Here is a 23704-nt window from a genome sequence, read left to right as displayed (position 1 = left end):
CAGAGCTGAACCAGAAGTGTCTGTCTGTGGGAGCTTTGGGTGCTCCATTCAATCACCATTATCTTCCTTCCTGGTCTTCAGAATTGACTGCCAATTAAACTTGATTAGAGTTGGTCCCTTCAGCTTTCCTCTATTCTGAACCTGAGCCATGCTGTATGTTACCAGGGTGTATGAACTGCTCTCCAGGGTGCCTGTAGGGTAAACCACTCCCAGTGAGAACATGCCCAGTACTTACACCAGAAGCCTCATTCACCCTTCTTTGCTCAGTTGGGAGGGCACAGAGTATAGTTTTGTAATGTTCCCATTCCTTCTTTTCTTTCTAGATTGGCCAAAATGATGGCTTTTGGGTGACAAACAAAATCTACCCCTTTGTGTGCTATATACCTGCAGATCCCTCCCATAACACACACACACACACACACACACACACACACACACACACACACACTGAGTTAAGAGAGGCAGTTCCCTGTTTCAGCTGCTGTTGTAAATTGCTATTTTAAATTTCAGCGAGTGGAATAATAGCAGAGCGATCATCTCCAGTAAATGTTGTTGGCCTGTGTAAAGAATGCCTCCTTCGGAGGTTTTATGATTTATAGAGGACACAGCTGGTGGCCAGCAGAGCTGTAGGAATGTGTGCTCTCCTGGGCCCGGTGAGCTAGAGATGAAAAGGACCCAGAGCTGGCACAAAAGCAAATAAGCGCTCTGACTTTAAATAAAGCATCATAATTTATAGGAAGCCTGGCTCTTCAATCCCAGCGAGATACACGGATCAGTAGCAGCTTTTTGATGTGGAGCATAATTGTCAATTGGTTCCCACTGTCTCCTTATGGCTCAAGGACTGGGGATGGTAAAAAAAAAAAAATTACTTTAAAACACAGTCCTGCAACCTATAGTTGTACTGCACATATTTTGACAAGCAATTCAATAGCATTTAAACCCGAAACTGCTAATCACCCATGGCCTAGACTGTCACTGTTCTAACTGGCACTGGAGACGGGGAGGATTTTGAGGTGATTAGAGATGTTGGGAGGACCCATATCTCTCCCCTCCCTTTTCCTTGCCTACTTTTCTGCCATTTATTTATTTTATTTCCCCTTCATCTTTCAGTTTCATTCATCTCCATAATTACTTTGTCTCCCCCAGCTCCTCCCTCCCCTGCTCCTGGCTGGGGGCGAGGAACCTGGAGCAAGAGACAGAAGGTTGCCTGAGCCAGATTTGGGGAAGTGGCAGAGAGCTGGACAGGACTTCAGATGCACTGTATTTCACCCCCACCACCCCCCAGAGGTCTCTCCCTCCAAGGGAGGGAGTGGTGGGGTGGGGGAAGGAGGAGGCTTTGCCAAGTTTTGTCTAGCTCTGCTGTTCTCTTGACCTGTTTTTCCAGCTGAGGTAATGGCAGTGTGGAGGGCTTGGGTCTAGGAGTTGTTAGCTGGAAAGGTCCTGTAATTAACACGAAGAGCAGGAGATGATGAGAGTGGTGGTTTGAAAGACCACATCCTTTTAGTTGCTTATCTTAGGAGACATGCGAATCTGATATATGGGGGGAGGAGGCAGTTAGAGGCTATTTCCCCCCTCACTGTGGGAGACCCTGGCCACTTGCTGTGTGCCTGGGCCACTTGTACATAGCTGTGTCCTAAAATGACATTCTTGTTCATTATTGTGGCTCATGGCAAGCCAACAGTTCAACAAATATTTATAAAATGCCTTTCCTAAACTTCTGAATGCTTTTATTTAAAGGAAGGAAAAATATCTCCTAATTAGCTAATAATAAAAGCTATGAGACAGACCTGGGGAATGGGCTGTATCCATTAACAGTGGGCTTTGAACTCCTATCTTCTCATGATGAAAGGGAGCAGGAAGGGAAAAAGAAATCCAGTATCCTCCAATGAGGACATTGTGCTTCATAAAAAGGAGAGGGTCTGAGGAACCTGCCAGTATTAGAAGTCATCATCTTAACTTGTCAGAGTTCAGATAAACCAGCGGGCGCCTCGAAAATTCAAGTTTAGAACTTGGCATCGGAAATCAAGAGTACTGCTGTTGCTTATCTCCAAGCCCCAAGCCTCAAAGGAAGCAGTTACTGGAAAGTTCACTCAAAGGCAAGAAATGAAACCTCTTTGTACAAATGCATACAGACACACTGTATACGTTACATGTACCTGTTCAGTTTATGCATTTAAATTGCTCCAAATGTCTGGTTCAGAAAACTGTTTTTTTTGGGGGGGAGGGGCACATTTTTCTTTGTCCCTCTTTATTCTTTCTATCCTGCTCTATTGACAGAGCCCTGATGGAACATGGCCCCTAAAAACCAATTCTGAAGGTACAGAGAGGTGACTTCTTTTTTTCTTTCTTTCCTTTTTTTTTTTTTTTTTTGGTGTGTGTATGTGTGTGGTACTAAGGATCGAACCCAGGGCCACTTTCCCATTGAACTGTTACCCCCGCCTTTTGAATTTTTGTTTTGAGACAGTAACTGGCTAAGTTGCTGAGGCTGGCCTCAAACTTGCAATCCTCCTGCCTCAGCCTCCTAAGTAGATTATAAGCCTTTGTCATTGTGCCCAGGAGGGGGTATCTTTTTATGCTGTCCAATTAAACCTCTGGCTTGCTGTCCTTATTGAAGCAAGATCAAGGGACTTGTCTCCCTTTGCCCTCCCAACACTATTGCCCCAGATCTGTTCTCCTTCCTTTCTGTCTCCAAGTAGGGTCTCTGGACACCTTAGCAGAAACCAGTAGGGGAATTGCCCAAGCAATAAGGGGTATATATTTTTATATATATATTTGTGATGTGAATGGTGATACACACACACACATACACGTGTGTGTGTGTGTGTGTGTGTGTGTGTGTGTATCTATCTATCTATCTATCTATCTATCTATATATATATCCCCTCAAGTCATCAAGGTCTCTTTATGATATATATGTCTGCCTAATTTAAAAGCAAAAGTTTTCTTATTTGATCATGTCTAAAATTCCTATCCAGAAATTTATGTGATTTTTTTTCTCCCATGATGCTCTTTGTTACCTACTGTGTCTGTAATGACATTGGATGTTTTGTGAGCACAAAACTTGCAGGCTAGAACATAGGTTTTGATCATTGAAAAGAAGGAAAATAACTCTTTTTGCAGTGAACATTAGTTGATCTCTAATGACCTGTTTTGATCCCCTATTTCTTAAAAGTTGTTTAGGCGATAACAGTTTTCATTAATGCTTAAACTTCCTGTAAAGATCTTTACCCTCTTGTGCAGTGCAGGCTCCTATGCAAATGTATGGGGCAGCATTTTAGTGTCCCTGGTGGTGCCTGACAAAAGCCTTATTTCTGCTCCCTCTTCTTGCCACTAGACTTCTTAACAGGCCATTGTATTTTCCAGAAGTGGGAAAGGATAACGTTACTAGGGAAGCAAGAGAAAGAAAAGGAGCAAGAGCTTCTTTTAGCTGACCAGTCAACTGGATATTGACCACCTGTCTTCATGGGAAAGAAATAGATGGCAGTGAATAAGCGAGAGTCTAGTTTTCCAAGGAGCTCAATGATTTTCCCAAATCAATACAGCTCATCAGGCCTCAGAACAAAGGCTTCGGGGGAGGTGACAGTGATGGAAGTGGCTCTGTGTTCTTTTGTGTATTAAACCATAAGGCCCATGGGGAAAACAAGGTTTCTTTAGCCGTTTTTTTTTTTTTTTCTTTTAAGGGCTTATTCAGTGTATTTAGAGGGAAAATCCTTTCAGATATGTTTTTAAAAAGATCTCCATAGATTGTATACTGATGGCTCAAATGTATTTTGAAAGAAATAAACACAGTTTAGTAAGAAAGAAAACTGTTTTAGAATGCAGATTAGAATAGCATTTTGCCATTGCTTTTTTGGTACTGGTTAACGTTCATTTATTTTTTTTCCTTGTTATTTATGGCTGGTATTTAGATGAACCTAGAAGAAAGTCTCAGTGTTCAGATTAACCTCTGGCCAAGAATCTTCACTATCCTCCCATAAATGTGAACCTTGTTCCCAATGTCCTGAAAATAGCACCAAACCCTAATCGGAATGCTGAACTGTCATCTGAGAGGTTATAATTAATGTAGATAGAGCGATGCCAACATATTCCAGCCGCCGACAGAGAAGATCAACCCAAACCAGCAATTTTTAGCCCTTCAGTCCTTTAATCTTTAAGCTCACTGTGCTTTCCATAAAGTAGTACATTAACACTAGAGCAGTGTGTCTCTGGGGTTTATGACTGGGGTGGCGGCACACTAGGGCATGAAGTGTTTCATTACACTTCCTTTTGTTAGTGCTGCCCTATCTCCCAAGCTCCATTGCCATACACTATTTGTTCAGATAAAGCCCAGTGTTCAGGGTGACTAATCGCAGCACTGTGTTCCAGATGGTTTGATTACAGGATGTGGTTAAAATGACTCTTCAAACATTCAGCCCAGCAGTAGGGCTCTTTAAAAAAAAATACTGTTTTTATGGTCATGTGACAACACTTAACTTTTCTTGTCCTAGTGCTCCATATATACTTGGTGTAGGGAACAGGAAAGTCCCTCTGCTTTGGGGCTGACAGGTACTTTGTGGGTTACCTTAGTTAAAAAATTTAAAAATTTCCCAAACATTTAGAAACTCAACTCAAGCCTCTGAAAAAGGCTTTATCTGAAGATGAAGAGCTCTGCAGCTGGAGCAATGAATAAAGGGGACTCTTTGTCAGTTTCAGCCTAAAAAAGAAACTGGTACTGAATATAGCAGAACAAAACCAACAAAATATTAGGGGAATGAGTTCTGAACAAGGGAACGGCGATAAATCAGACTTTGTGCAAGAGTCACATTGTGTGAGAATGTGGGATAACATGATATCTGAAATATAGGTACTTTATCCTGTGCTCATGAAACAAGCATATTGTGGCACTTTTATCATCACCAATGTTTCACTAGAAAGAATATGTAAAAGGAAAGAAATGTGTAAACTTTGAAAAGAAGGATTAGGGCATAAATGAGTTACAATTTGGTATTATTAGAATGAGGTTTCTGTTTTCTGCCTGAGTGCACATCAAGTCCATCCAGATGTGGTAGTCAGAATAAGAGTTTGAAAACACTTCTGTCTGATTCCAAATTCAGCATTTGCAATGATTGGCAAAGACATCTGTCCCAAGGATGAGGCATTTTAAAGACTCTGAGGCAGTCTTTAAACTGTAATATAAACATTTTATGCCGATCCACTGGGAAATCGGGCATTTGCCCATTTCTACAGGAAACAGCTTCACAAATACCAGAAATAATAATTCATAAGCCACATTTATAACATCTTTGGAATAAAATCTCTCCACAGAGAATGTCATCTATAAGCTAGTGAGAGATTTGCTTATTGAAAAAGTATGGTAATAGTGGGAAAAGAAGCCTTTCAGAACTCAGCCTCTATTCCAATTATTTCCTAAGTATTCTGTGAGCTCTCACTATAAGCCAGGCACTATGCTTCTGTGGGGCTGTGGGTGCAAGCACTGTCCCTGATCTTAAGGAGTGTCACCTAGCTGGATGAGATAAGCTCACTGTGTAGTGAGTGGAGTGAAATGTTAAAGGGACATGTATCAGGGTGGACACAAAGTCTAACCATGTTCATACAGGCTGGGAATTTACTTGTTCATCTAATAAACTGAGTATTCCTTGTGAGTTCTCTTCATTCAGGAACCCAGATGTAGAATAATATGCCAGTTTCAACTTGTGACCTTCAGGGTTACTATAGTCATTTCTATCTTTACCTGAAAGGGGAGGAGACCAGAAGAATATGCATGGGAGGCTCTTATGGGCCTGGCCTGGATGTGACCCACACCCCTTTAGTCATTTTTTTTTTTTTTTTTGATAGAATGCAGTTATATGGCCACTGGTAGGGAGGCCAGGTCCAGCTGTGGACTCAGAAAAGGGGGAGGGAAATATGCATTCTTTCCATCAGGGAAAGCTGTGTATAGAGTCCAGCTGAGAACCCAGGAGAGAATGATTATTTGGGGGTGATGGCATTTTATGTGTATGAAGAAGGAAAGGATTAACATAAGAGATAATACTAAATTTGTCACTGTTTGATCCTAATTTATTCAGAAATTTAACTTTCCTTGAGGATTATGACTAAGACCCCTTATTTTAAGATATTTTTTAGGGGAGTTAAAAGTGTGAGGTGCAGAATGGTTGAAGAAATTTGTCTAGGCTGGAGGGACAAAAAGAGAGGTGAACTGGAAGGGAGAGAATACCAGCATGGTTTTGTCCTTGCTTGGATGAAACGCTGGCAGGTTGTGGAGGGATGGACTGCTTCTGCAGGGTATCAGAAGGCACAGCCAAGATCAAGGTATTCAAAGACAGATTTTAGGTTAAGACAAGGAACACCACTTGAGCCACATTCCCAGCCCAAGGAACAACTTTTTAATAAAATGGCTGGAAATTAAGTAGGTGGTCCTGGGTGACTGCTAGTAAAATCCTCATCAGTGATGAGGCCAGAGGAAGAGGGACATACAAAAGTGTTGAGGGCATTCACCAGCAGTTTGTTTCCTTGCCTCATAGCTATTGCATCCTTGCAGCTTTGGCGCAGATGGTCCTTTTAGCCTTTTAGTCACTTTACAACCTTTAGGCCTTCTCACAGTACCAACTCTCCAGAACTTCCGTATTCCTAATTCAGCTTCTCAGCATAAATCTGTTTGACTGCCTCTGCTTTAGATGCCTTGGACTGTTCTAGTCCAGTGGGCATCTGAAGCAGAAGGCCAGATCTGAGAGGCTGGTCACTTAAGGCTACCTTCTGAGCAGGGACTGAGGGCAAGGTGGGCACCCAATAATACCACACCCAGGGCCCTGTCTAATGTGAGGCCATAAAAAGGGCCTACTCTAAATGTGGGTAATACAGAACCAGCCTATGTTGGTTCTAAGATTTCTAACTCTTCATGGAGTTTAAAAGATTTCCAGCCAAACTGTGTCAATTCAGTAGCACCTAATGTGTAGCCTATAAACAGAATAAACACTTGATGGGCCTATCTTCCTGAGATCTCTTGACTGAGGAAATAGAACATTGGAATCCTTATGAGGTCTCAGGGCTGTTTTGGCTTGTAGAGATAAGGGACTTGTGCTATATAATAAATACCATGTTCATATTAGGTGCCTTGTAGGTAATATGCTTTGGGGAGCAGCATCTCAGATTCTGCTTCAGTATCTGAACCAAAGTATCAACACTACAGAGAAGAAAAGGTGTGGTGAGCATTCTCTCAAACATCCTTTGTATGTTTCTGCTGTCTTTTTACTCTGCTAGTAATAAAGTTTGGGTATTTTTCAAATATAAAAAAAAATGTTACAAGGCAATCATTAACTCTTTGAGAAAGACCATGCCTAGTCTGTGGTAGATAGGGGAAGATAATAAACCTTTGAGATTTCTGAGAATATAAAGATGTAAAGGACCTTGTATAGAGCATCACTAGCACCTAGCTCATAGGCTAATGTTTGAAAGAAAATAGCAAATCTTTGGGGAATAAATGTAAATTTATTTCCAATTTACACATCTTTATGCCCATATTTCTAAAAGTTGGTTTTATACTTTTAAAGGAGTAATTTTCATTTGGAACATTTATGTCTTTAGTATGTATAGTCTGTTTTGTATTTTTTATATTTTGTAATATTCCAGATTTGAGATTTCAGCAAAAATCATAAACTGTTTACATGTTTTAGAGCTAAAACACCACTTTTATTCTTGGCCCTTCATAATGGGAAGTTGTCTAAACATAGACCTTCTTACAAAGAAGCAGTGCACTGTTTATATTGTAGTACAGTAGTTTATATGAGGAACATTCCTTAAGCCTTCATTCCAACACGGAGGGGCAGTTTTGTTTTCATTTGCATGTATATATTCGTACGTGGATTCTAGGCAGATTTAAATTCTGTGGCATTGTGAATGGCTTGTACATGTAAAGATAGACACAAGCCCATGTATCTAATTAGCAGTGCTTGATGGAAACCTTTCAAAATCTCCCTGGGAGTGAAGGATTTGTTTTAAGCATTGTGTATGTGCTTCTGGAAAATAAGGGTGACTTATTTAAGTTGAAAATGGGTTTTTCCTTTACCTGCTGAACACCACCACCACCAACAAATAACATCACCTGGTACTTAGATAAGAAGTCTGCTTGTGTGGCTTTTAGAGTAGCAGCTGGGAATAGTTTGTGTGGGTACTGCAACTGCAGTTCAGCCTTTGTGACAGTTTCAACCTGGAGCCCCGAGACTGATTAATTGCTTTGGGTTCCCTACTCGTCTCTGGCCCCACTTTCCCCCTGATCCGGTTTTGGGACCGCGAATTCGGATCTGAGTTGGGTTGGCATGTTGTGCTGAGCCGCGGGGCGTACGTGATGGAGCGGAAACGCGGCACCTCGGCGCGGATCGCAGCCTTCTTCCAACGGACGGTCCTGGTTAGCGTAGACAAGCCCGCGCGGACGGAGGGGGCCGGGCATCGCGGACAGCCCTCCGGTCGCCGGGCGCACTGGCCCTCGCTCCGCACGCCGACCGGCCCTGGGGCAGCATCCTCCCACCCGCGCGGCTCCTTTCTCTCAGGCCGCTGCCTCGAGTGCTTCGCCGGCCGCCCTCGGCCCAGCCAATCAGACGCGAGCGTTCACAGCGGGCGCCGGCCAATCCGCGGCCAGCTTTTGCTGGAAACGCGAAACCCTTAGGGGAAAAGCAATAACAAAAGCCTTTCACTGCAGACAAATGTTAAGTGTCTGTGCAGACTTTTCCTGTTTTTAATTTTATTACTGCAAGAATGGAGGGTTTGTTGTTTCTTTCATGTTTCCTTTCAAGCAGTTTTAATTATACATTTGTGCTACATCAGGGACTCTGGAACGCAGTGATTCAGCCTATTGCATCTAAAGCTAAAATGCAGTAACCTTCTGGCAATACAGATATATTCCTGCACTGTAAATATAGCTGACATGCTAAAGAATTTTAAGCAGCTGCAAAGGTCTTTGACACCACACACAGTGCCCCAGAGAGCAGATGATGAGAAAACCAGCTCAGTCTTCCCCTCGCCTCCTCTCCCACCTCCTCCCCTTTCCTGAAGGGATGTGCTCATAAAGAATCCTTTCCTCCAATTGTTCTGTCTTGTGCAAATTCTGACCAAATGCCTAATTACCAATGATTATCATCGCAATACAAATTTTTATATTCAGTGGTTCAAAAAATTTCCTGAGGGAATTACAAAGGAATCAGCCATGAGTTGAGGAAATGCTTGCTTTGCTTCATCCTAGCTTTTCTTCCCCTGCTAGACTATTGCTACAATAGACTGAATTTACAGTGAGTAAATTCAGCTGTCATATATGCACTAGCAACTTAAACCATATGGGAAACAATTTTTAAATCTCTTTTTTGAGACTTTTGAAAGAAAATCTTCCTTCTCTGTTACTTGAGTCCCAACTATTCAAATATTTACCCGCTGTTTAAAGGTTCCCAAGGAAATGAGTCTTACCTTGTGAGGTTTCTGTTACCCTAAAGGATCTTAGTTCAGGTTTTCTGTAAAATTCAAACTGTCAGGGGTAGCTCAAGTGAACAAACCAGCTAGAAACAGACTTTGAGGGATGTCCTCTGGTGTTTCCAAGAAAGAATGGGAGGTTGATGCCGAAAGAAAACAAAGGTTCGCTTAAATTCTTCATTTATTTACCCTAGTATTTTTTTTATGTCTCAAAAACTAAGTCCTCCAAAAACATGCTTTAACTGAGAGATTTTTAAAAAGTGGCACCTGCCCTCCAGGGAAACAGGAGGATGTTATATTTTGTTTCCTGTGACATTTGGTATACTAAGTGCACTTAAGTTTAGTAATTCACAGATGCAGTGCTAAATTAAATTGTCTGTCTGCAAAGCAGTGGGGAAAAGCAGAATGGCTTGCAGGAAACAAGTGTGTTGGTTTTGAGATTTCTTTTCTAATCCTCTGTGGCAAATGCTTACCAAAGTTGATTCTAAAGATAACCCCAAGAGCAAATCTATTGTGCACATTTATTTTCTTAAGAGGGCTATTTTAGGAGTCCTTAATATGAAACAAGACCAAAGAGTGAAACAGATACCATACCAAGGCTGATTATTGTCTCACAAACTCAAAGAGGGGAGGATTAAGGAGGAGGAAACATGGCTGATTGTCTGCTTTCTGGACTCTGAGCCCCCACTTTCCCCTCTGTACCTATTTTTATGCACATGCATAATTTTTTGTTAATAAAAATCACCATCATTTTACATTGTTGAATTGGAAACAAAACCTATTTCTTTCAGTCACCTTCTGGTTTAAGCACTGGTAACTGGCGCTTAGTTTATGTTGGCTGCTTGCCAAACGAAAGCAATTATGTGTAATAATAGAAAAATTAAGAGGTGAGTGTTGCTGTTTTACAGCAGGACATGGCAAAAACCATTTCCTTCTGTCAGCAGTATCTTGATTACACTCTCACACACAGTCTCACCCTTTTGTACCACATGCACGCACGCGCACAAATTCACACACACACACACACACACACACACACACACACACAATTTCCTGTGGGTTTTAACTTGAGGTCACTGAAACCAGAAAGAGGAAGAATGCAAACCACAGCTTTTGAAAGCAAATGGAAATAGAACTTTGCTGATAAAAATAATAACAATAAATGAAGTGGAAATAAAATAATCAGTGTTAAATGTGGTCCCTTTTCATCCTTTACCCCACCCCACCCCCCGCAGGTGTCCTAGTGGTCAATGTCACGTGGAGGAACAAAACTTACGTGGGGACCCTACTGGACTGTACCAAGCACGACTGGGCCCCTCCCAGGTATGCACAGGGCCTTTTGTTTCTCTTCTTTTTCTCCTTTCCTCTCCTCTTTGCAAGGAAACTATAGAAAGAGATTAATAAATTTTAAAAGTCTGCCTATAATTGAAAACAGGCACAAGAGAAATGAGCAATTCAAGACTGAACCGTAGTAAAATGCAGACGGCTAGCTTTTCTCTCAGGAGATCTCTACTCCTTGCCCCCTCCCTCTCTGCTTTGTCTTCTTTTCTCAGAATGGGAATTTGAACTGGATTAGAAGCTAGCTACCTGAGCTGTTTCTCTTTCATTTTCTGAACAGGGAGTATAAGCCATTGATTGGTAGCCTGTTCTTTTGGGGGTGCTGAAATTATCATTGGAAGAATGAGGAGTCTTACCTGGGGTGGCCCACAAGCTGTGGAGGTGTTGACACCTCTTTGCCACATTGTATCTTGTGATTCTGCTGTTCTTTTGGGGGTACTCATTTTGACAACTGTTACTTGCTTCCCTAGGTTTTGTGAGTCACCGACAAGTGATCTGGAGATGAGAGGGGGCCGGGGCAGAGGGAAGAGAGCAAGGTCTGCCGCTGCGGCCCCTGGCTCCGAGACCAGCTTCACAGAGTCCAGAGGGCTGCAGAGCAAGAACAGAGGAGGGGCCAATGGGAAAGGGAGGCGGGGCAGCCTCAACGCCAGCGGACGAAGGACACCCCCAAATTGTGCAGCCGAGGAAATCAAAGCCAGTCCTTCTTCTACCAACAAAAGGAAAAACAAGCCTCCAATGGAGCTGGACCTGAACTCCAGCTCTGAGGACAATAAGCCTGGGAAGCGGGTCCGCACAAATTCTAGAAGCACCCCCACCACCCCTCAAGGGAAACCAGAGACTACTTTTTTGGACCAAGGCTGCTCCTCTCCAGTGTTAATCGATTGCCCCCACCCAAACTGCAACAAAAAGTACAAGCACATCAATGGCCTGAGGTACCACCAGGCTCATGCACACTTAGACCCAGAGAACAAGCTGGAGTTCGAGCCTGACAGTGAGGACAAGATCTCAGACTGTGAGGAAGCCTTGAGTAACGTGGCCATCGAATGCAGCGAGCCAAGCACAAGTGTGTCAGCTTATGACCAGGTGAAGGCCCCCACCTCTCCTGGTGCTGGAAACCCCCCTGGAACCCCCAAGGGAAAGAGAGAGTTGATGAGCAACGGCCCAGGTTCTGTTATCGGTTCAAAAGCAGGAAAGAATTCAGGCAAAAAGAAGGGCCTCAACAATGAACTGAACAACCTTCCAGTAATTTCCAACATGACGGCCACATCAGAGGGTTGCTCAGTGGTAGATGGCAGTTTGGCTGCAGAGATGCCCAAACTGGAAGCAGAAGGACTGATTGACAAGAAAAGTTTGGGCGATAAAGAAAAGGGCAGAAAAGCTAACAACTGCAAAATGGACAAAAACCTCTCTAAGCTGAAAAGTGCCCGGCCCATCGCCCCTGCCCCAGCCCCCACACCCCCACAACTAATTGCGATACCTACTGCAGCCTTTACGACTACCACCGCGGGGACAATACCTGGACTGCCCTCCCTCACAACAACTGTCGTCCAGGCCACACCAAAGAGTCCTCCATTAAAACCCATCCAACCAAAGCCCACCATTATGGGAGAGCCCATCACCGTGAACCCAGCTCTGGTGTCACTCAAAGACAAAAAGAAAAAGGAGAAGCGAAAGCTAAAGGACAAAGAAGGAAAAGAGTCAGGAAGCCCCAAAATGGATGCTAAGCTGGGGAAACTGGAGGACTCCAAGGGGGCTGGCAAAGATTTGTCTGGGCATTTTTTAAAGGACCATCTCAATAAGAATGAAGGGCTGGCTAATGGATTGTCAGAATCTCAGGAGAGCCGCATGGCCAGTATCAAAGCCGAGGCTGATAAGGTCTACACGTTCACAGACAACGCTCCCAGCCCTTCCATAGGGAGTGCCTCGAGGATGGAGTGCAGCGCTCTGGTGAATGGACAGGCGCCAATGGCACCACTGCATGTATTGACCCAGAATGGGGCCGAGAGCTCAGCAGCAAAGACCAGCAGCCCCGCCTACTCAGACATATCCGATGCTGCCGATGATGGTGGATCGGACAGCAGGTCAGAGGGCATGAGGTCAAAGGCCAGTTCCCCATCAGATATCATTTCTAGTAAGGATGGTGTTGTAAAAGGGCATTCTTCAGCTACAGCACAATCGTCTCAACTGAAAGAGTCCCATTCTCCCTATTACCATGGCTACGATCCTTATTATTCTCCAAGTTATATGCACCCAGGACAGGTTGGCGCCCCTGCAACTGGGAACAGTGGGAACACACAGGGAATGAAGATCAAGAAGGAGTCTGAGGAAGATGCAGAGAAGAAAGACAAGGCAGAGCAGTTAGATGCTAAGAAAGTGGACCATAATTCTGCATCCCTACAGCCTCAGCACCAGTCAGTGATCACACAAAGACACCCGGCCCTGGCTCAGTCACTTTATTATGGCCAGTATGCTTATGGACTCTATATGGACCAGAAGTCTCTGATGGCCACCAGCCCTGCCTATAGACAGCAATATGAGAAGTACTATGAGGACCAGAGGCTGGCAGAGCAGAAAATGGTCCAGACTGGGAGAGGAGACTGTGAAAGGAAAACGGAGCTCCCGTTGAAGGAGCTGGGCAAGGAGGACAATAAGCAGAAAAACTTGCCATCAGCCACAATCTCAAAAGCTCCCTCTACTCCAGAGCCTAACAAAAACCATTCTAAATTAGGGCCATCAGTGCCTAATAAAACTGAGGAGACAGGTAAATCGCAGCTTCTCTCCAATCACCAGCAGCAGCTACAGGCCGACAGCTTCAAAGCTAAGCAGATGGAAAACCACCAGCTTATTAAGGAGGCTGTAGAAATGAAGTCTGTCATGGACTCTATGAAGCAGACAGGTGTAGACCCAACCTCGAGATTTAAACAAGTAAGATTGTGGAGTGTGGCCCCAACAGAGAGAGCAGTCTGAGACACATTACATGTCTGGGATTGAATGGTTTAGACTTGGAGAGAAACCAAATCAGGGATTTTTCCTCTTCTCTTGAAAAATATCTTTAAAAAAATCCTCAGGACTTGTTGTGTAGCTCTAAAATGTACACTGCTCACTGTTTTATTGTCATGTTGTGTAGTAAAATGAACTCTACACATGCGCTTTACAGACTTGTGATCCATGCCATTATTTAATTCTGTGATTTTGATGAGGTCCCTTAATTTCTTGCTGAGTCCAAGGTGAGGGAGGGCATTCCATTGCAGGGCTGCCGAATTCCCTACAGACTCTTGAGATTTTGAGTCTGAGTACTGAAGTACTTGTTCTTATATATTTCCAGTTTTCTGTAGCATTTTCTCAGAATATTAAAACTGGGCACAGCCAGTTGTGGTGGTACATGCCTGTAATTCCAGTGTCTGGGGAGGCTGAGACAGGAGGATTGCAAGTTTAAGACCAGACTCAGCAATTTAGCAAAGCCCTAAGCAACTTACTGAGACCTTGTCTCAAAATACACAATAAAAAAAGGCTGGGTATGTAGCTCAGTGGTAAATTGCCCTTGGTTAAATCCCCAGTACCTCCCAAAACAAAAAACAAAACTCATCGGGCACCTAAGTGCCGTTTCCCATTCATCTTTTTTAATACAGTTGAGGACTCAGATGTATTTCACCTAGGGCCTGAGATGCCTGGATTTCTGTTTTACATTCTGTGTTAAGTGCCCAAAGCAGAGCTCAATGCTGAGGTTTGTGAAGAAGGTGAGGAGGTTTGGGTGATGGGTCTCAGCAGTCATCCCAAAGAACAGCCAGCCAGCCTGAGAACAACTGAAAACTGGTCACCATGAAACCATACGTGTGCTAGCACTTTCTGTCATGGTTCAGATATCCTGACTCCCTGCAGCCCTGGGAGCATTAATTCTGGTATTTCCTAGCACCAATCCCCCAGTGCCTATGCTTAGACAGTCCCTGGTGAATCAGAATGAGAAACCTTTCCCCATGCCCATTTCTGCAGAGTTGGGAGGTGGTCTTAACTTGGATTGTTCACCCAGGATCTGAATACCCAATGGGTTTATATCATGAATGGGATGGGGATCACAAATCATTAGGATTTTTAGTTTTCCCTCTTCCAGAGGCCTAAAAATCAGGCTGTTGCTTCACAGGCTGCATTAGAATAGTACAATTTAGGGGTCTTATAGACGGCTTTATTTTATAATAGAGAAGCCATAATGTGTGCTGTGACTTTGAAATTTTGTTTTGATTAAGACATTAGCACATAATGAGAAGTTCCAGTATATGAAGCCTCAGCTGTGGTAGGTGAAGAAAGGATATAAGGAAACCAAGAATTCTCTTCCTCCTAAATGATATTAATATCTATAGTGATTACTTAAATCTACTATTATTAGCTTGAATTTTTAAAATCATTTTTACCTTGTGAGATATTAAAAAGGAAAATGAAGATTGGGTTAAATATATCTGAGGGTATTATTTAATGTTGAGAAATTACATTTTAAAGGCCCACCCTCAAATTCCAACAGACCTGAGTTTGAAGCCACAACTGGGCAGCCGTGTAACCTTGGTATTACCTGAACTTTAAAAGCTTTGGTTTTATTTTATCCATAAAGGATCATGAATAACCCCAGATATTACTAAGTTATGACAGAAGGAGGAGAGTAACACATTGTCTGGTACATACATAAATGTTAACTCAGTGTGGGAGGTAACAGTAATAGTGCTGCCATAGTGATTAATGGGTTTTCTTAAAAAGTGAACAAAACTTTTTTTTTTTTTTTTTTTTAAATTAGGATCCAGATTCAAGGACATGGCATCATTATGTATACCAACCCAAATATCTGGATCAACAAAAGTCAGAAGAACTTGAGAGAGAGAAGAAATTAAAAGAGGATAGTCCTAGGAAAACTCCTAACAAAGAGAGTGGTGTGCCCAGCCTTCCTGTATCATTAACAAGCATTAAAGAGGAGCCCAAAGAGGCCAAGCGTCCTGACTCTCAATCAATGGAAGAGAATAAGTTGAAAAATGATGATCGAAAAACACCTGTGAATTGGAAGGACTCTCGGGGGACGAGAGTGGCTGTGTCCTCACCCATGAGTCAGCATCAGTCGTACATACAGTACTTGCATGCTTATCCTTACCCACAGATGTATGACCCCAGCCACCCTGCATACCGGGCTGTTTCTCCTGTCCTAATGCACAGTTACCCTGGTACGTGACATGTTTTGGGTTCTAAGTATGTTGGAGGGAAGAGGCTCTTTTCAAACATGAGCTATTAAAAACTCAAGATAAATTAGAAGCTTCAAGAGTGACATTTGTTTTGCTTGTTTTTTTTTTTAATTGCTTAAAGCCCCTGATTTAAATATAAGATTTTATTAAAAAAAATGAAATGTCAAGAGTCTTCCGCTATAGCTTCCATAGTCTCTGATGGTCTGCTGTTAGGCTGACAGATACTTTATTGCCTATGAAAATATTCTAAGCACTTACTGTCATAATCATTATAGTTACTATTCCTTTCACTTAAGCAGACACATAAATGCATGAAGTGGCTGTAAGCTCAATTTTGTTTATAACCTCTGTTCATCAGGATGAATTAACTGCAGAAGAAAAATCAGAGAACCTCGATACAGTTTAACAATGATGTAGTCCATTCTTAATGTAACCCCTTATTTTAAGATCTCTGACTCTTTTCCCAAATTCATATAACACAAATGACATTTTTTTTTTCTTCAGAGACTAGCTTGTAACTTCATGTGGCATTTGTCGTTTATCTGCAGGGGCCTATCTCTCTCCAGGATTTCATTATCCTGTTTATGGGAAGATGTCAGGGAGAGAAGAGGCAGAGAAAGTCAATACCAGCCCCAGCATCAACACGAAAACAACCACTGAATCTAAAGCACTGGACTTGCTCCAGCAGCATGCCAACCAATACCGCAGCAAGTCTCCTGCCGTAAGTCTGCTTTTGTTGCCATTTATAAGGACTGTGTTTTGGGGTAGAAAGGGGGAACAAGCTAGAGAACAGTCTTGAAGTAGAAACGGTTTTGGAATCTAGCTGTGATTTCAGGATGCTGCTTTTTATCCTTGGTACATAAAGAATAGAGTGTTCAAAAGTCAGATGTTTTCATACATAAGGGACAGGTGTCGTTGAAGCAGGTATGGTGGTAGTGAGCTTTTTGTTAGGTATACTTTTAAATTCATAGGACCTGGGCATTGGTGCAAAGTATTACTGATAAAATATTAAAAAAAAAATAACGGAGGATGCTATTTCAGAATAGCTTTGTAACTAAGTACTTCTAACCACAGGCCTTTGACCCATTGGGCAAATTGAAGGGTTTGTTTGTTTTGGTACCTGGGATTGAACCAGGGACACTTACATTATCCCAGCCCTTTTTATGTTTTTATTTTGAGATAGGGTCTTGCTACATTGTCAAGGCTGGCCTCAAACTTGTGATCTTCTTGCCTCAGCTTCCCATGCAGCTGAGATTATAGGTGTGGTTTACCATGCCCAGCCAAACTGAACTTTTGAAAAATGTTTTCTTTGGGCACAACTTTCAAAAATCAGAGTTTTCGCATACATTTTTCACATGCCCTCTTAAGACTATGGAAAATCTGGTCCAAAATCACATGGGAGAAGTAGCCCCATGGAGACTGTATGCTCTGCTCCCCCTCAATGTATGTAAATGAAATCTACCAATTCTTTATCAATCAAATTTGGTTTTAGCCTAATTATTTCTGTAGAGATTTGAGCTTCTGACTCCTTCTGTGGATCTTTGGCATCCACATGGTCAGCGTTCATGGTCGGAGCCTCATTCTGAGCAATACTGATGGTCCATGACGCGTAATAACTGTTACTTTTATTCAAACACATATTTGAGTCTCGCATAGTGTGAAGCTCATATGCAAGTGTGAGTCCCTTGGCTAATGAGTGAGGGCTGCATCTGCTGGTTTTTGTTTTTTTTTTTTTTTTGACCTTGATTAATTGTCACATTCCTATAACTCCCTGAAGTAATACAAATAAATGTCTTTGTGAAAGAGACTCTCACCTAAAAAAGGCAACTTCTAGTCCTGGAGACTGTTGAAAAAGAGACTCAGAAAGGAAATGATAGTTCTTGGGTGGGAAAAAAGAAGTTTAAAGTCTAGTATCTGCAAGTCTGTCAGACACTGTATGGAGAAATTAAAAAGGTGAATTATGAATCCTTTTTTGGTAAATCTTCCTTCTAGATTTTTTTTCCAAGTGAGAAAGAGAACTTTAGTGAAAGGGTGCTTAGGTTCTAGAATAGAAATGTGTAGGAAACAAACTTTTATTTGGGAGAACTGGAGTTTCTTTATGAGTGTTCAGAAATTGAGAGGGAGATTTCAGAATGTGGGAACAGGATGATGGATTCCTAGACGGCAGTCCCTTAGAGTCTTTGGAGAGTGGTTGCAGACCCACAGGGGTAACAAAATCCCTAGATGCTGAATGAGGTTCTTTATATAAATGGCATAGTGTTTGTAGACATTGGCGCATCCTCTTGTGTGCTTTTAAGTCATCTCCAGATTGCCTATAATATCTAATATCTAATACAGTATAAATGCTATGTAAATACTTATTAGGCTGTTTAGGGAATAAAGGCAAGTCTGTGTATATTTAATACAGTGAATTTAAAAAATTGTTTGATTGAAATTTGATTGAATTGCTGGATGGAACCCATGATTATGGAGAGCCGACTGTATTTTACTGTATATTGACATACGATATCTGGATGTGTATGTTCAGTGGAACCAAATGGATACAGTTGTTTTAAACTATGAGATAGATTCTCCCTATGAAGTATACAAAAATATAACTAGAAAATATGACCTGAAATAGATCTCCAAAACTACTTATTTTCCTTGATCTGTTTATAAAAATTATTGTGGGAAGACAGGTAGAGTGGGTGACTGAAATTATCAGTGACTATAAAAAGAAAGCCTCTTGTTTCAGTCATTTGAAGAAAACATTGATGCTACTTAGCTTACCATGGGTGGAGCAATTCTTTATTGTTGTCTCAATGGCAGTGGAAACTAATGTATGTCTTTTGAAATTATCTTTGATTAATATAGAATTTTCAGTATCTATATATCTACTTTTTAATCACTAACACAATATTGCTGAAGGAGCGCAGGTGGTATGGTATGCCTTCTTGTTATATTTTGAAACATGAAGTGGGGAAATTTCTCTGTTCTATTTCAGCCTGTGGAAAAGGCCACAGCTGAGCGGGAACGAGAGGCAGAAAGGGAACGGGACCGACACTCGCCCTTTGGTCAGCGGCACCTACACACGCATCACCACACCCACGTTGGCATGGGTTATCCGCTAATCCCTGGTCAATATGATCCTTTCCAAGGTCAGCAGCTCGATCATTACTGTGACTTTTTTCAGTGTGCTTTGGAAAACAGTTGCTAGAAGCTACCTGTCTCACTTTTAAAATAAAAACATTGAACTTTGAATTAATGTTAGCTCTGGGGAGGATTCTTAACACTTACTTCCTAGCATTTCCTATGGACACAGCTAAGGCTGTTCCCACATCTTTGTATTCTATTGAGACATGAAATGGCTACCAGTTAATAATTGTCACTGGTTGATGTTATCGGAGGCTTACTGTTATCTCCCAGGCTGAGGGTGGCGGCCAGTGTCTGGGGCACTGAATATAACAATCAGAAGATCAGATACCGACTTCAGGGAAATTGGAAAGAAAATGAGGGATAGTGAGAGGCTTTGGTGAAGTTTTTTTGTCCTGATATCTGTAGGCCCTTTAACTTGCTCTTTTCCCATGCAAGTAATGGGAGTGAGGTGACTAAGTTTAACATTTTATAATGGAACTTAAGGGCTCTTCACAGTCCTTCACGCTATGACTCTGACCAAAGATGAGGGTTGAGAAAAAGGTTTTTGTTTTGTTTTGTTTTATGTTTTATTAGTGCATTATAGTTATACATAATAATTGGGTTCATTTTGACAAAATCATACATGCATAGAATTTAATTTACTCCATTTCAATCCCTGGTGATCCCTCTCCCTTTCCCTCTCCTCCTCCCTCCCCCTTTTCCTCTTCCTCTACCCTACTGGTTTTTCTTTCACTCATTTATTTTTAATTGATGCTTTAACGATATACATGAATGTGGAATCCACTGTGGATTAGTTACTCATTCACATAGCATAGCAAAGAGCCACAGAATTGACACAGTGGAACCATCAGTCCAGGGGGTATTTGTTGAGCATGTTATTATTTCTTCCATTGTTATCAGTGGGCACCAGTACTGCCCTGGAGGAAGAGGCTAGGCTGCAGCACTCATTGCTCCAGAAATGTTTAGAGTCAAATTGGTAGGAAAAAGAGGTTTTCTTCAAAGCCAGCTTTGAAGAAAAAAAAAAAACGTATTGTTTCAGAAAGCTCCATCTTCAGAATCTCTGAACACTAGGGAAGGCTTTGAGGCAGCAAAATGGGACAAAAGGAAGGAAGCAGACATAGATTTAGTTAGCCTGTGCAGTACAGGCCTGGGGAGCGGGCAGTCTTCACTTTCAGCCTCCTTGGTACACTAGGCCACAGGGAGAGCCCTTCAGCCTCCATTCTTAGCTGTAGGACGTGGATCTCAGTTCAGAGGGCCCTTCGTATTCAGTCTGTTTTACCATTTTTGTCTCTCAGAGGAGGTTGTTCACAGTCTTTACCAACAAATCCAGCCACCTAGGGTCTGGCTGTCTTGTCAGCTCAGATTGTCATTTATGACATACCATAGATTGCATGGACTTAAAGAGCAGACATTTATTTTCTCATAGGTCTGGGGCTAGGCATTGGAGATCTCGTTGGGTTTTTGGTGAGACTCTCTTACTGGCTTATACCACATGGCCACTCCACTGGCCAGAGGCAAACATTCAGGTGTCTATTCTTATGAGGACACTAATGCCATGTTAGGATGAGACCCTTAGGACTTTATTTTACTTTTTTCACCTCCAACTAGGCCCTGTTTCCAAACACAGGCAAATTGTGGGTTCAGGCTTCAACATAGGAATTTTAGGAGGATAGAATTCAGTCATTAACAACGACCAAGTTGCGTGTTACCTGCTATATGCATGTAAAATAATATGTTTATAAATGTAAAGGGACCACTCTTATTTATTCAGCTCTTGTTGCTTGGTGTCAAGCAGTGGTGTTAAATGAGAACATCTCGGTTTCCTAAACATCTTGTATTGAGTGTGATAAGAACTTGGAAGAGAAAGGGATTTTGTTTCTAACACATCACATCTATATGAGTGAATATGCTGTCACTTTCTCTATGTTATTATTGTCACTGTTATTGTAATGTCCTAAATTATCTTTGGGCAAGGAAAACATGTCCAAACAAAGTACACAAAAGGAGAGAGTAATCTTCCCTAGGTTTACTTTGTTTACTCTGGTTTTGCCCAGGACTGTTTTCTGTAGAATTTAGAAGAACCTGGATTAGGCTACTTAATGCCTTTTGGAGCTGTTACCTTCTCTGCTACCTTTGTCTTATGGATTAAGACTAAGAACTTCTAAATTTGATTTACTGAATCATGTACTTTGTATGATGGATTATGGCAAATCACTGGGAAGAATGTAAAAGTGATCAAAGTTATTATAAAGTATCATATTCTAAGGAAGCAAGTATCATGACTTTTCTATAGTTCAACGTGACTTTTGATTCCTGTTGTTACTTGGTCCCTATTATTTCTCCTGAGCTTCCTATTCCAGGACCCATGCAAACCATTTAGCGCCATGCAGAGCTGAGGAGATGGAATGCTCTATCCTCCAATAGCTAGTAAGGAAACCACAGAGGATTCAATAAAGGGATAGATTTGGGTTAGACCAAGTGGCTTGTACTCTGTCCTTGCTGCATGAAACATTTCATGTGTGTGTTTAGGAAAGGACAAATTGCTGCTAGTGGGTCTGCAGCCTTTGCCACTGGGCCTGTATCTACTCTTATCTTTCTAAATGTCACGGAGACCCCACATTTTTTCGTCCAGCAGGCTTGACCTCTGCTGCCCTCGTTGCCTCTCAGCAGGTGGCTGCCCAGGCATCTGCATCAGGAATGTTTCCTGCACAAAGAAGGTAAATATCCTTTATGTTTGCAGTTATTTTTCTAGGACAGAGAGACATCTTAATGTTTTTGAGGAAGCAAGTCCAGGCTTTTCAGATGAAAAACAGCTCCCTGTTTTTTGGTTTTTGTTTTTTTATCCTTGTAATAAATGTAATATTCAGCTAGTAGATTCCTGGTACAACTTAGGCTCCAGGAACTTCATTTTATAAACCTAAGGTGGATTGGTAAAGAGTTGATTGGTTCTTAGGCAGTTGAAATTTTCTTAGTTTATCCTCACAACTTTGTTAAAATGACAGTTGTTTTCTCATATTTAAAAATAAAATTGCAAAGAGAAAACTATATTATCCTAATGCTAAATGTTTCTTCTGTGATTTTTTAATCACCCCTCAAATTATTTTAAGAAGGAAAATAGTTTAAGGGAATTTCATGATTAATATAAAATGAACATTTTTTTCACAAAATGTACTGAATAGCTTGCTTTTTATTTGCTTTTTTCTGGAATTGAATCCCATAAATGGAATAGACTCTAAGTTTCAATATTTTTAGGTTTTAAGTGTCAAATGTTGGTTGAACTCTATGCTAATATATGCTTTTCTTTTGCAGAGAATAACAGGATTGGAAGTGTACGGTGTCATGTGACTGGATCACATGGGGAAGCGCTTTATACAGACATCAGTTCCATGGTGTTAATTTGAAATGCCTTAATGGCAGGCAAAAACCAGTCATTTCATTTTTGTAAATTACAGATTTTATCACAGAGTAACAAATGTTGCTGTAATTAAACTTCTGTTTTATATATATATACGTATACATATCTGTATATATACATATACATATATATATATATACATATATATATATATATATATTCTTTACTTTTTGTATCAGTAACCAGGCTCGCACACACAGGGTCTGCTGCCAAGTCGCAAACCACTCAGTAAAGGAAATAAAAAAATGTATTTGTCACGTTGAAAAGTGTTAGCCACGAAAGGCTGCTTACTTTCTTTTCCTTTCCTTTGAAATTGTAAATAAATAATGTTATGTATCAGTGTGCCTGAACCTTGCATATCCTTCATATATTTCCTGTAAGCCCCTCAGAAAGGCAAACTGTGATGATGACACTTTGGTACAATTTAGATGTCTAATTGGTGGCTCCTGTTAAAGACGCATCAGTGTAAAATGTTCCTGTAGTCACTGTTTGTACTTGTGTATTGTGGAAAAAAAAAAAAGAAAAAAAAAGTTTTGGAAGGCATGGGGTTGCCAGTACCACAAAAACTGTGTTGTATATAATGTAAAGATTAAAACGGGGAAATAATGAGCATCTGTGAATAATGAGGTGTCATTTTTTGATAATCTTGAATGGCAAATAACCCAATAGCCTGCATACCAGAGACATCTGTGATTGTTCTATTACTTGAATAGTCCTGCAGTCCTTTTTTTCTTCTTCTTCTTCCTCTTTTTTCTTTTTTTTTCTTTTTTCTTTTTTTTTTTTAATGTTTACAATTATCCAGTTTTAGAAGAGAGACTTTAACGCCATTGCCTGGTTACTTGTTTTATGCTGTAATCTAGTTTATTTTATGTAAAATGTATATTGAATGCTTTCCTTTTTTATACCTGCCTTAAATAATTTGGCAATCAGAATTAAAAAGGTTTTGTTTTTTTTTTTATAACGTCTTCTTGTCTGTCTCGTGTTATTTCTTGCTGGCTATTAGTGATGGCTGTCTTTTGAAGAAAGCTTTCCTAATACTATGAGTATATGAGACACAAAGCAAAGAAAAATTTTCTTATGCGATACACAGGCATAGTAAACAAACTGTATTTCATTCAGTGAATATATACAAACTTATGGGGTATTT

General features: G+C 41.2%; 1 protein-coding gene across 3 annotated transcripts in view; it reads left to right on the top strand.

Moving 5' to 3' along the window:
- Positions 1 to 23438, top strand: part of Znf608 (zinc finger protein 608) — a 107421-nt gene extending 83983 nt beyond the window's left edge. For 2 of the 3 annotated variants that reach the window (XM_076855899.1, XM_076855898.1), the window contains exons 3-9: positions 10689 to 10776; positions 11262 to 13716; positions 15572 to 15989; positions 16556 to 16728; positions 18991 to 19144; positions 21775 to 21859; positions 22452 to 23438. In XM_076855899.1, the coding sequence (XP_076712014.1) occupies positions 10689 to 10776; positions 11262 to 13716; positions 15572 to 15989; positions 16556 to 16728; positions 18991 to 19144; positions 21775 to 21859; positions 22452 to 22458 (3380 nt within the window). In that variant the 3' untranslated portion in view covers positions 22459 to 23438. Of the gene's footprint in view, positions 1 to 10688; positions 10777 to 11261; positions 13717 to 15571; positions 15990 to 16555; positions 16729 to 18990; positions 19145 to 21774; positions 21864 to 22451 lie in introns of those variants that run through there. The other variant, XM_076855897.1, reaches the window with a different exon arrangement.
- Positions 23439 to 23704: the final 266 nt, after the last annotated feature.

This window comes from Callospermophilus lateralis, chromosome 5 (genome assembly GCF_048772815.1).
Source record: "Callospermophilus lateralis isolate mCalLat2 chromosome 5, mCalLat2.hap1, whole genome shotgun sequence".
Classification (NCBI taxonomy): domain Eukaryota; kingdom Metazoa; phylum Chordata; class Mammalia; order Rodentia; family Sciuridae; genus Callospermophilus; species Callospermophilus lateralis.
The sequence above is the reverse complement of the archived record's forward strand: the minus strand, read 5'-3'. Positions and strand labels throughout refer to the sequence as shown.